Below are 12,980 nucleotides of genomic sequence, written 5' to 3'. Positions count from 1 at the left end.
TTTTAAAATGTGTATGCAGATAGTAATTGCCACACTCTTTCCTGTCAACTGGGTTTCTATTAGTGCACATTTGCTGTGGTTCTGTCGGGAGATGCTGTTAATACAGGGTTCTGTTAGAGTTTCTGAACAGTTGCTTATTCACACTCTCACTTTTTTACTTTAATCTGTTCCTGAATTAGAAGCTGTCCAAAATATATGTACTGTCTCTGTGCACTGATGGTTCGAGCTTCAGCTCTTAATGTCCTCTCAGTAATCAATAGGAAGCAAAACAACTATATCAGCAGCCTCAGTGCTGTAAAAGGAAACTTATTTTGGATAGTGTGTTTGAAGATATGAGGATAATGACTCTCATTGAGAAAGATAGAATATCTTGTCCTTAAGAGTGCAAAACACAAATGTTTTGTTTTCTGCTGCCTGCTTGGAAAATGAGCATGTCTTCCAGTATATCATACTGGGAAATAAAACTCCAAATCAAACTAAGGAAAAACAGATTAAGATATTAAATATCCTTAAGATATTAAAGATCCTTGGTAGCAGTGTAGAGGACTGTTATCCCAAAATGTTTTTTGCCTCTAAAACGCTGAGTAAAAAGGTTGAGTTTTGGCATCTCTTAGTTCTAACCTACTTCACAGTGAGAACAGCTTTATAGGGTTCTGTACTAAAGTATGTATCATTCTCTTCAACCCCTATTCTTATTTGATAAACGTGTAGATCAATGAAACAAACCATTAAATAGATTGAGTATTACCTGCAACACTGATGCTGATGACTCCAAATTTATTAAGCCTATTTGGAAATCTCATACAGGTGGCAGCATCCATAAAATGACAAATTATGGAGCATAAATTTAAACATTAGAGGAAGAGATAGTGATAGTGGAAATCTTTAAAATATACTGCATATTTTGAAGAATTGGAAAGGAGAACAAAAACTTTTTAGTTTTGGGTTACTGTAAATAGTCCCAAGTTTAACACAGTATTATATTGATTATATTGTGTCCTACCTTCCTGTTGTAAGCAACTGGAACATGTAAAAGGATCAAGACTCTTTATCTTGACGTACAACTTCATGGGATAGACTATATAATCTCTTATGGTTCTAGTTTTTCCAACTGCTAAGTAAATTCAGTTATGGGAAAATCTGGTCTCAAAAGAGACACTGATGTGTAATTGAGATACAGAATGTTCAGTGAATCCCTGGCCACTAATAAGTTAATTTGTTTGTCTTCTATCCATGTTTTTGTCTTTAGGTAAAAAAGTAATATTTATACTTGTAATTAGAACTCTTAATTATACAAATTAAAAATATGGTGTTACTTCATGTATAGTACTTCATGGGGTAAAAATAATGCTTAGAAGGAAGGAAAAAATTATATTAAATATTTATGTCACTGTACCCTGAAACACAAGTCAGTATTGCATCTGGTGCATGCAAACTTAAGAAGAAGTATGGATTTCTTAAGGCAACTTCATCTTCTGCTGGATTGCTCTAGAAGGCAAGACATTATTCTTCTTTGTGCAACAAACATTCTCCAGAAACCTGTACAGGAGCCTCTTCTTGCTTTCCAATAAAAATAAGGTGGCATTTTGTCCTCATTTTGCCATAGCATTAGCGAGCACTGCTCTTTGAAGCAGTGGCTTAGATCCAAGAAGCAAATAAAACTAGGAATGAATGGTTTCATTTTCTTTCCTACTTGAAACCAAAAACTGATAAATTTGATAAGAATACCTTTTTAGCTAACGCAACTGCATATTCTCTTTGCCTTCATCCCTTCCAGTCAGCAGTTTGAGCTTTCTCCATATAAATCACAGTTCATTTAAAAAGATCAGAGATACATGCCATGTATGCTTAATTTCCTTCAGTGGAGGAGAGTAAAAATGTAAATTGATTTTTGATTCAAAATACTCTGTTTGGATCAAGGCCTCAGATAACATTCTGCTTAGAATAAACCTTATGAACTTGGTGAAGAGAGAAGGTGAGATGAGACTTTACATTATAGAAAGCTTCAATTTCTTAGCACTTCTTTTGCTTTAGTTTATTTATTTATTTATTTATTTAGTATGCTTGAGTTTACATACGTGATCTCCAAATTTATGCAACTCATATGTAGAGACAAAACTGGCAAGTGGGATGTGAATATATAAAATTTATGGATTTTTTTCAGTTAAGTCGTCATTACAGGAAACTTATTTACTCTGACAGAGTTTAGGTCAGGTTTATAATGACCAAGTAAGTCTGACTGAAGACCTCCAATTTATGTACAACTCACTGAAATACATGGTTTCAAATCCTGCTGGAGCATAAAGGACTTTAGACAGCTAAAATTTAGCATCTTGCTTTGAGAAAAAAGTTCAGAATATGACCACGTTGTAACATTTTCCTTTCTGAATGATTTGGGTGGGGGCTTGTAGGGAGCATAACCAGTGAGAAGGGGGATGATTGAGATTGTTTGGGACAGGTAGAAATTGAGCCTGTGGATGTGTGACTATCCTCAGAACAGAGATGTTCCAAAATATGGCAATACATTAGATGCTATGATGCATAAGATATTATGATGCCAGTGACTGCTCAGTGTTTTGTTGTGTGCTGGTTGAGGAAGGAAAAAAATTGGCTTCTTTACATATAAAAAGGATCATATTTATGAAAGGCTCTTCTGTCAGAAGCAGTTCAGGATGTATAAACACAGGAGTTCACTGTCATACCTTTTTTTTTACTCTTTCCTCTCTAATGAATAGAAAAGCTAGAAACAATTCATCAGTTTTATTCAGCTCCAATGACAGTAAACTCTTAGGACGTTACGGATCATCCAGTATCCAAGATATAGGTCTGCAAAGCTCATGGGATAGTCATCTGTGGTACTTCCAGAAAGTAGGATTAAAAAAGTTCCTCACTAGTGGCTCAAGTGGATCCTTATTAATAACATAATTCAAACTACACTTTCTCTTTGGGGGAGAGCAATTAGACTTAAATTTGGTAGTCTCAAAGTAGTGTACTCCAAATTCTTTAAGATGTTTGTTTAAAGACTAATAATTAATACTGTGCTGATTTCAAAGCCCTTTGAATGGAGAGCTGCTGTTGAATTAAAGTTATCACTAGGCTACATTTTAAACTACTTAATATTTTCTTTACTGTCTTGGATAAATTTGCATTTGAGAGATACAGATACGTAATGTTCCTTTAAAGGATGAATGAAGTTCTGTCATTCCTTGTACAGGGACGATGGATAGTTTTTTTCTATTTTCCACTTTTATTTTGAGATTTTATTTTTATTCTTTAGTGTACTTTCCTCTGGAAGTCTGAGTAGCAGCTTATATAGCAGCAGTGTTCTTTTGAAACTAATATTAAACTTAGAATCCAGTGCCCTGACAGCAACTCAAGCCAAAATCAGGCTTTGCCTCAACTTGCCTGACTGCATTTGAGCATTTGAACTCTGAAAAGCCAAATGAGAGGCTGAAAGTTAGGTCATAAGGGATCTTCTAAACAGCCACTGCCCGTAACATTTTGCCTTTGTTATCTCAATGACTCCAAATAGTCAGAGATCTAGTGTACCAGTTAAGTTCAGATTGCCTGCTGCCAAATGAGTTTGCAGCTTTTTCTACTTTTTCTGGAACCATTATTTTAAAGCACTTCCTTTCAGTTTCTGCATCTTTATATTTCAGTCCTATTTCCTTGTTCCATTTCATCGGTGTCCTTCTAGAACCTTTTTATCCTCTCCACACACACCACTTCCTCCTCCTCTCCCCTGTCCCCCCCTGCCCCACTCCCCACAACTGTGCTGTATTCACATATCCTTTTCATTTCTATGTACTTCACCTGGTTGCTTTCCATGTTTCAGTGAATAAAGTCAATAGACTCTCCTTTTCCACCTTTTTGTTTACTTTCACCATTTTCTTTTCTCTCTTGTTTTCCTTTCTATTAACCAATTTTTTTTCTTTAAAAGAAAGAGTTAATAATAAATATTTAATAAAGATTTTATAATACATTTAAAAAGTCATTTGATAATTCTTCTGCCTTCAGTAGGACTTCGAAACTCTTGTGGACTTCTTGACTCCTGTAGACTGCTCAGGTCCTAGGTCTGAGGCTTCTTTCATAGTTGTTGTTTTAGATACCGCTGTTGACTAATAGGTTACATGCAAATGCAACTAAGAATATAGAATAAGAGAATCAGTTAGGTTGGAAAACACCCTTTAGATCATCAGGTCCAACCATTAGCCTAACATTACCAACTCCACCACTAAACCATGTCCCTAAGCACCTCTGGTGGTTTGCAAGAACTCATTGGTTTACTTTCATTAAAATAGTTTCACCACTTTCTTAACCCCCTGCATATATGGTTTATCATGATCTGAAGTTTGCAGGAGTTGTAAGAAGATCGGTTTTCTACCTGTGTTTGCCCGTGTACTATTCACTGAGTAGTAGTTCATAAGTTGAAACTTCTTAAAATTCAGAGATGACTTTAAACACAGCTGTATGGTTTTACTGTGATTGCAGCAGACCAGGTAAGAAACAAACTGAAAGGCCAAAAATCTTTTACTTGCAATGGTTTGCTTTGGTGTTAAAAGTGTGGTTTAGATATGTGGTTTTATATAAATATATGTATGTATCCTTTGACTTAGTTGACAAGAATGTATGCAATCTCACATATTTATGAAAACAAACGTCCACAGAGGAAGTCTGAATGGACTAGGAAATTTGAAAGGAAAATAGCAACCATGCAGTAGCTCTCAGTTCTAGACTACCAAAACCCCAGCAACATTTCTCCTTTTCCATCTAACCTGTAGCTTCTAAACATCCTTCAGAAAATTACTTCCTGTTCTGAAGTGAGGCTGATACTATATTTTTGTCTGTGAATTAGCAGAGCCCTTTGTTTTTCTCTTGACACTTTACACTAAACCTTATTAATTGTTTCAAAGAAAAAGCATTTTGCCACATGCTTTTAGAAATGTGGGGTTGCACAAACTAGCACATTCAGTTTCTGTAGGTGTGATTACCTACTTTCAGGGTAGAAGTACTAAGAGTGCCTCAAGGTTAGGACAAGCAAAAAAACACAGTGTAAATGAATTAATCATTGTTACTAGTAGTCAAATACAACTTCTCTTGAAACTTATAATGTAAGTTCCAATTATTTAAAACAAATCAAGACTTGGCTCTGAATTGTTGTTTAAATTTCTGTGGAATATTGATAAGCTTTCAGAGTTTACAAATATTGAGGACTTATTAAAGCAAGGTAGAAAAAAGAAAACAAACAAACAGAAACTACTGCTGAAATTTGTGTTTGCAGATGATTAGTATAATTCTCACATGTGTTTTTTTCAAATGTCATTAGAACAAGTAATGGTGACTGTCAACAGTGATGTACATAATAACTCAACTGCATCAGATAACAACAGACTGGGTAAGACAATGCTGTTCTAGGAAGTATTTGTGCCACAGGGTCAGCTAGTTGAATTTTACACAGGGCCCTAACATAGCATTTTTTAAAGTTCTTAGCCTTAGGCTGTCAGGTAAGGTTTGGGGGATAGGTTTCTCCATCTTAGAACAGAACATGTCTCAGGGATTTTACTTGTGTTTCAATATGCCATCATATTTAGTTGTTGATGTTTAAGTTCCTGTTGATATTTAAAAACAGTAAGTGTCAAGATAATTGACTAGTATTTCCCCCAGGTTTTTCTGCCTTTACAAAGTCATTTAATGACATTAAGGGCAGGAGCCTGTTTGGAGCAGGCAGAAATGATGATATACACAGAGCTGAAGTGTGGAAAGTTACAGAGGAGCCTGGTGTTTTACTTAGAATATCTCTGTGGTGTAGAGGGGTATCCTTCAGTTAGTTGGTGTAACGTCCTAAAGACAGAAAACTTGATTGTGCACACCAGGCTTGTTCACCATAAACCTTTGCACAAGGCAGAATACCTGACTGAAGTTTTTCTAACCCATGCATAGTACAGTCCCTGGTTGAAAAATTCTATATTACATTACATCTCAATATGAGTATTTTTCTATGTTAAAGACAAATGTATAGCACGCTCTATACATTTTTAGTAAACAAATAAAATCTTGGGCCACAAGATAGAGCTAATGTTGTCATTTTCATATATTCATATACAGTTTTTATGCTTTAAATGCATTTTATGTGTATGTGTTTGATTGTCAAATATTCATTTGTGTTTGGTTTTTTGTATTAATTTTTCTTTGTTTTTCTTTTTTTTTTTCTTTTTAAAAGCATGATTTCTCACATTTTATTTTGTTTCTTTTAGGTTTTGTTTTATTTCATAAGATCCCACTGGATGGGTAAATGAAATAAGGAAAAGATGAGAGAGGGGCTGTTGAGCTTGTGGAATCTGTATGCTGAACAGTAGGGAGTGGACAGTGTTCTTACCCAGTGAAGTGTCACCTCCCTTGGTGTACATTCAAATCAGTAGCTGTTTTTGCAAGAGCGGGGCAAAGCCAAGCCCTGAGGCAGCTAAAAAACTCAAGAAAGTCCAGAAATAAGCTACCACACCCTTTCATATTGCCTTGTCCTCACTGTATCTTCCAAAATGACATTGAGATGAAATGACATTATTGTGTTTCCTCTGTCAACTATTTTTTTCTGTTTGAACTTAACTGGAAAGATGTTGGGTTTATAAATAATATTTATCAAGGGTGAACTGCAAAGCTGCTTTTGTTTTATTGCATTAATGCTTCTGCAAAACTTCTACGTTACTTGAGTGTGTGTGTAAGGCTCACTGATTTCAGTAGCAATGCTCACATTCTTTAAAGTTAAGTTCTTGTAGATATGCAGGATATGGTCTTATATCATGAAGCAGTAAATTGCAGAGCTGGCCCTGCAAATCTTATTATGAATGTAGGTCCACTGACTTTACCAGGGAGATGGAGAGTCTAAAATGTGTACGGAAAGGTGGCAGTACTGTTTGTGAGTGTGTTTGGGTATTGAAGCGGCCCCACCACTTAGACATTCAGTTAGGTCATGCTTATTCAAGATAGTCCATAAGTTAAGGTTGGATATTAGAAAGAAATTCTTTACAGAGAGAGTGATCAGGCATTGGAATGGCCTGCCCAGAGAGGTGGTGGATTCACCGTCCCTGGAGGTTTTTAAGATGAGGCTGGATGTGGCACTGAGAGTGCCATGATCTAGTAATCACAGTGGGGTTGGATCAAGGGTTGGACTTGATGATCTCGAAGGTCTCTTCCAACCCAGTTAATTCTATGATTCTATGATTTAGATAAACATACAAATTTGTAGTAAGACAGAATGCTGATTCTGAGCCAAGAACAAGAATAACAACAGTATGTGGCTGTTCCTTCAGACTGTAGACTTAAAGGCTTGTTTAACTGTTCATATTTAACTGTGAAGTATGCTTCAGAATATGCTTCAGTATATTTCAGGGAAGAGATAACTTTAACACATACAGCTAAGTGAAGGCATGTGCATATTGCAAGAGCAAGTATGGCATTTAGATACAGTTAAATTAATTTTCATTCTATTTACCTGAGTTTCTGCTTTGATCTTTTCAGTTTAAGGAATTCTAGGAAATACGAAGTTTCTGGTTTGGTTGTTTGGTTTTGTTTTTAACTGAGAGCTACAAAGACTAGCAGCAAAAAACCGTGATGTTTCTGTCCATTTTGATTACATTTTTGAGATGTGTAATAAAAAAGCAGAGTAGATGTCTCTCCAGTATTTGCTTTTCATTGTTACTGCTTTTTAATTTCAGCCATTTTCGCTCTTCCATTGTAACACCATTGTCTTTTACCGCAGTCTTTTACAGCCATACACCATACTTCTCTTGCTACAATACTGTCTTGACTCTTTTGTACTATCTCTATAAACTTTCTTGCTTTTTGCCTTTTAAGATTCTTAGTCCTTCAATTTTTTGCTTGTGTTCTCTTGAGTCTCTTGCATCCGAGTTCTTTATTCCTCCTGTGCTCAAGTTTTGGAAATAGCCTTTCTAGTCAAGAAATATGTCCACATTTGCATTCTTCTAAGCCTGTGTGGTGAGGTATTTCCTCTGTCTTGCCACTGGTTAGGCATGGGGAGCTGTAGTTGCTAAAAATCTGTCCCAAAGATGTGTTCTCCTCCCCACGCTAAAATGAGGACAGAGCTGGAAGTCTACTGATGACCTAGGAATCGTGTTGTCTTTGTCGCCCTGCACATACTGTGGTGATCTGGGGAGGGATGGCAGCAATTAAGGATATCCATCATAGTTCTGTTTGAAGTTGGATGACAACAAGTGCTCTGCTGTTCTTCAAAAACAGTATTAGGAATGTTTGACTTTTTTTCCTCCCTAAGTCTGTGTAGACATAGTCTTATTTTTCAGAGATCATAACTTTCTCTTCTGATTACTGATTCACTTTTAATTTCCTTTTAATTATTTTCTTCTCAGACTTCTTGCTTAACCATGCATCTGTCTTCCTGTTGAAATATCTGATGTCATTGAGCTGATGCTGAATGAGTGGAGAATCATTTAGCAGCAAGATCTGAACTAAAGTCAGTGGACTTACATCAGACATATGTTGGATTGTGAGCAGTGCTTGACCAGTATCTGAAATTCCAATTTGAGGTTTTGCTGGTACAAAGTCAGCATATCTCAGTTATGTGCTCACAATTTATTTCCAAATAAATGAGGTGAGAATCTGAACCCTTTGCTTTTGGCAGGGAAAATGAAAACTCAAAGAGCTGGAATTTGGCAGTTGATTTTTGAAATATTTAACTTTAAAAGGTAGTTCTTTCTAATTAATAATATTTATATGCATAAATATGCACAGTTATTGATTGGGGATTTTACGGTTTTTTTTGTAATTTATTTTGTAGCACTTTGCAGTTCATCTTTGCCATACAGGGGTAGATTTGACCTTCAAATGTTTCAGTATGTACTGACACAGTATTTTGGATTTTATGTAATCATGGAGGTAACTTCAATAAACAACAACTGATTTATGCATCACTGATATATATATATATATATTTATATCTATATTGTAGAATATCCTTCTTACATGTTTTGTACTACATTATGTTAGCCAGACGGTGCACTATTACTTGATACAGATATTCACAAAACCTTATGAATTGCAGCACCCGATTTGTTACTAATAATGTCTTAACACAGAAGTTTAATGCTTGACGGAAAGACTGCGTGTTCCTAAAATGGTTCCTTTTCAGTATGTGGACAGAGCCTCTTAAAGCTAAGGGAGCTTAATGTGGAAATTACGGTACCGACTAGCTCCTGTCTTTCAGCTTGATTGTAAGTGACATTGCTTGTAACTGTAGAGATTATGATCTGCCCAAATGGTGTCGGTTTACCAAGGGCTCAGTTAATTACAAATTCTTGACCTCCTTAAAATAAAGTGAGACTGAAACTAAGAATCATGCAGGAACCATTAACATGGTAAAAATTGCTGAACAGCCAGGATTTGACATTAAAAAGCTTTTATATTGTTTCACTGAGCAATAAAAGAGGCTATGAAATGTCTAAAGGCAGAGTTGCTATTTTCTTCCCCTGTGCCAGACATGAAACTAAAATAAAAACATATTTCTAATGTTCTGCTAGAAGGGGTTTATTTGTACTAGAATTTATTTTAAATAAACATTTAATATACTCAGAGACATACTTAGATAAGCTGTTGAGTAGTTTGATGGATAGATTAGTTTGGGGACTGGAGAGGAAGCGCTGCCAGGGATGTTTTGGTTTGGGGCAAGTCGTATGATCCATTCTGTTAAATAAACCTCTTTGTGTTGAATTTGGTCAAAGTTTGACCAGTGGCCAGGTCTGTATTGCAAACAAGTGGATTGTTCCTGGGCAGAGCCCAGTGTTGTACTTACTGCAGCTGCCTGCCAGGCAGAGGGCACTCAAAAAGGCTGCTCCAGAAGAAAGGTGTTTGGGGATCATGTCTTTCTTTTATGAGAGTCATGGAAGCTCACAGCCGGGTCAGACAGAGGCTACTATGAGATGTTTTCATGGCAATATGTCTCTGAGTACCCTAATCTGTGAAAGGCAGCCTTCAGCCTTGCCACTGCCTTTTTCTACCAGCTGGATTTCTCCCAGGCAGCAGTGAAGAAAAACATGCATTTCAGTGGGAGCAAGATCAAGATCCTTGGGAACAGCAGACAATGCCAAGAAAACCTGTGGACAGCTAGTTGAAAACAATTTTAGTTCAAATAGTTCTTGCAGGAATTAGTCTTTCTTTTTTGACTGTCAGAAGGACTATAAATATATTTTTTCCTAGGAAAGCTAATTTCTGAGCATGGTTTCTCAAAAACTGAAGAACATACAGAATTTTGCCATGCAGGAATGACTAGTACAGTCCAACTGGCTCCTTACTCAACAGCCTTCATGCAGAGGTCCAGTTTGTTAATCCCTTTATCCTGCCATTCATGATAAGTTGGCAATTAATCATCACCATGAAGACCATCACTTTGTTTGCATCCGTTTAAATGCTTAAAAACTTGCAAATGGTTTGTAAAGTTGGAAGCTGTTATCAGATAGATAAAAAATGCATCCTTTCTGGCCTCTTTTTAATTCAACTGTCCTTTTCCAGTTGTATATTTAACACTTGAAATAATTTGAAAGTTTTTAGTGGATTGGGCAACTAAGTATTTTGCTCATGTTTATTTCAAAAGAAAACCCCAAAAGCTTACCTAAAGGTTTTTAGTACTTTCTGCATCTTCATAATTCTCTCTGGCTTCTTCTTTTCCTTCCAATTTTCAGTCATTCTGTTTTCTACTCTTAAGAGAGCTCAATGTCCTCCTTTGTGAGCTGTGGTAAACTCTGTTCTCCACAGGGCACAAAAGTGCAGGGTCTTGGAATATCCTTTTGAGGGGCTTTGTAATCATTATGTGATGTTGTAAAGTATTCCAAATTAAATGTAGATCCATGTTGTTCCAGATTTTGTCATCTGATCTTCAGAGCAAGAGTTTGTGGATGGTTGGAAGTGTTGAGAAATATGAATACAGCATTATAGGGAGCGCAGAGAATGCTGATGTTGTGTATTTCACATGTGTTACAGCCCATGCCATTGTCCCATTTCCATAAGAATGTGTATACCCAAACTTCTGAAGCTATCTTCCATTTGTTCTGTTCTTCTTTTGTTCATACAAAGTAAATCTGCTCTGAAAATAGGAAATGATGTATTGATTGGAAATAAATGTAGCTGTTTAGTTCTACAAGCATGTAGATTGTATGACTGAACCTGCAGAACATGTTATTGTCTTTTAACCAACCTCAGGTTAACTGTTTCCCTTATTTTCATCATAAAAGATAGATTGAAAGAGCCCACATTAGAGCATGTATTGTTTTCATATAGAGATGCTATATCCTTCTAATTTTAACAGCAACCTCCATGATTAGCTATGTTTTTGCAGCTGCATGGTGTGTGGTGGATAAGCATATATGTCCTGGCCTGGAGCAGAGTTGCAGCCAGTGTAGAGCCAAACTGCTTTCATTTTGAAGAGAGCAATTCCCCTGTAATCTCTAGAGGCAGCAAGTCACAGCAGTGTTACTAAGCAGATTATGTCTTAATATAGGAGGAAGCTTGTCTCATTGCATACACATTTTCACTGTAACTTCGTTCCTCAGCTGGAATGACAAGAACAACCATATAAGATTTCAGGGAACCATCTGATATTCAAACAAGTAGAGGGTAAAGTCATGGCTTCCTTATGATGGCTCTGATTTTTCCTTTGTGTAGGCAGAGTAGGGCTCATCATCAGGCATGTCGACCAAACAGGAAAGAAATCTTGATTTTTATCCTGAGACCTTTTTTTCAACATAACTGTTTCATTGATGTTATTGGCTTTATTAGTGTGAGAGCATAATTGGGGTGCCACACCACTGCACAAACCCAAGACCAGAGTCTTTGACAAATATTTTTTAGGTGTCTTCCACTGCCATTCAGAGCTTTATGTTCCTGGGTCTTTTTTGTATTTCAGGCTCAGTTTAAAAACAGGAAGAGTCATTCAGTCAATATCAAAATGTAGAAAATAAGCATTCATTTCTGAATCATTTTTTTCATACACACAAAAAAAGTCATATTCTAAATGATAGCATGAAATTGCGTTCTACCATAGCATCACATCGTGGGTGGCAAGCACTGGAATAAGAGACAGCAGGTAGAAACTGATGCACAGGAAGTTCTACCTGAATAAGAGGAAGAACTTCTTTACTGTGCAGGTGAACAAGCACTGGAACAGATTGCCCAGAGAGGTCATGGAGTCTCCCTCGCTGGAGATATTCAAGAACTGTCTGGATGCAATGCTGTGCCACATACTCTGGGATGACCCAACTTGAGCAGGGAGGCTGGATCACATGACCCACTGTGGTCCTTCCAACCTGACCATTCTGTGATTCCGTGATTAAAGAATTCATAGTTGTGATCCATCAGCAAACTGTGAGCCTTTTCTCCCTCTCTTCCCTCTAATTCTTCCTGTTGAAACTGTTTCATAGTCTTGTAAATCACAGACAATCATTGGTTTTATTCACAAATGCTACCATAACAGTTTGGAAAATCTATATTTATAAAAAATGTACTCGATCAACTTACTTTTAACAGGCCAATAAAGCTTTTAATTCCATATCATTGTGTTTTTCACTGCCTGTAAATTGATCACATCTCGTATTTCATTAGTAAAAGCACGTTGCATTAGGAAATATATAAATCTCTGAGTTCCTCACCAATTACCTGCTGTTATAGATGTGCTATTGTTGTTTTTGTTTTCTGATAAACAGTGAAATTCTACTCCTTGATTATATTTTTATAGCATCTCTAATGGCTACCATATTTATAAAGCACCCTTCAAACCCTGTTTGCAGTAGTTTTGTATCTACTTAATTTAAATGTGTGTGCGTTTAATATGTACCTTCAATCAGATGTATGGGTATTCAGATCAAATGACTACATACTCAGCTGTTGGCCATAAGACAGCAACTTTTACCCATCAAGCCATGCTTCCCCTACTCATTTGATTGGTTAAATACCAATCAAGT

General features: G+C 36.5%; 1 protein-coding gene across 5 annotated transcripts in view; it reads left to right on the top strand.

The window, feature by feature from the left end:
* NTRK2 (neurotrophic receptor tyrosine kinase 2) overlaps positions 1–12,980 on the top strand; it is a 203,105-nt gene that overhangs the window by 81,896 nt on the left and 108,229 nt on the right. For 2 of the 5 annotated variants that reach the window (XM_050329718.1, XM_050329719.1), the window contains 2 exons: positions 5,327–5,395; positions 6,255–12,570. The exons of the other annotated variants lie outside the window; for them this stretch is intronic. In XM_050329718.1, the coding sequence (XP_050185675.1) occupies positions 5,327–5,395; positions 6,255–6,292 (107 nt within the window). In that variant the 3' untranslated portion in view covers positions 6,293–12,570. Of the gene's footprint in view, positions 1–5,326; positions 5,396–6,254; positions 12,571–12,980 lie in introns of those variants that run through there. 5 annotated transcript variants of the gene reach the window in all.

Source organism: Myiozetetes cayanensis, unplaced genomic scaffold (assembly GCF_022539395.1).
Source record: "Myiozetetes cayanensis isolate MyiCay16 unplaced genomic scaffold, myiCay2020 scf4, whole genome shotgun sequence".
Taxonomy (NCBI): domain Eukaryota; kingdom Metazoa; phylum Chordata; class Aves; order Passeriformes; family Tyrannidae; genus Myiozetetes; species Myiozetetes cayanensis.
This window is presented reverse-complemented; position numbering and strand designations above follow the sequence as displayed.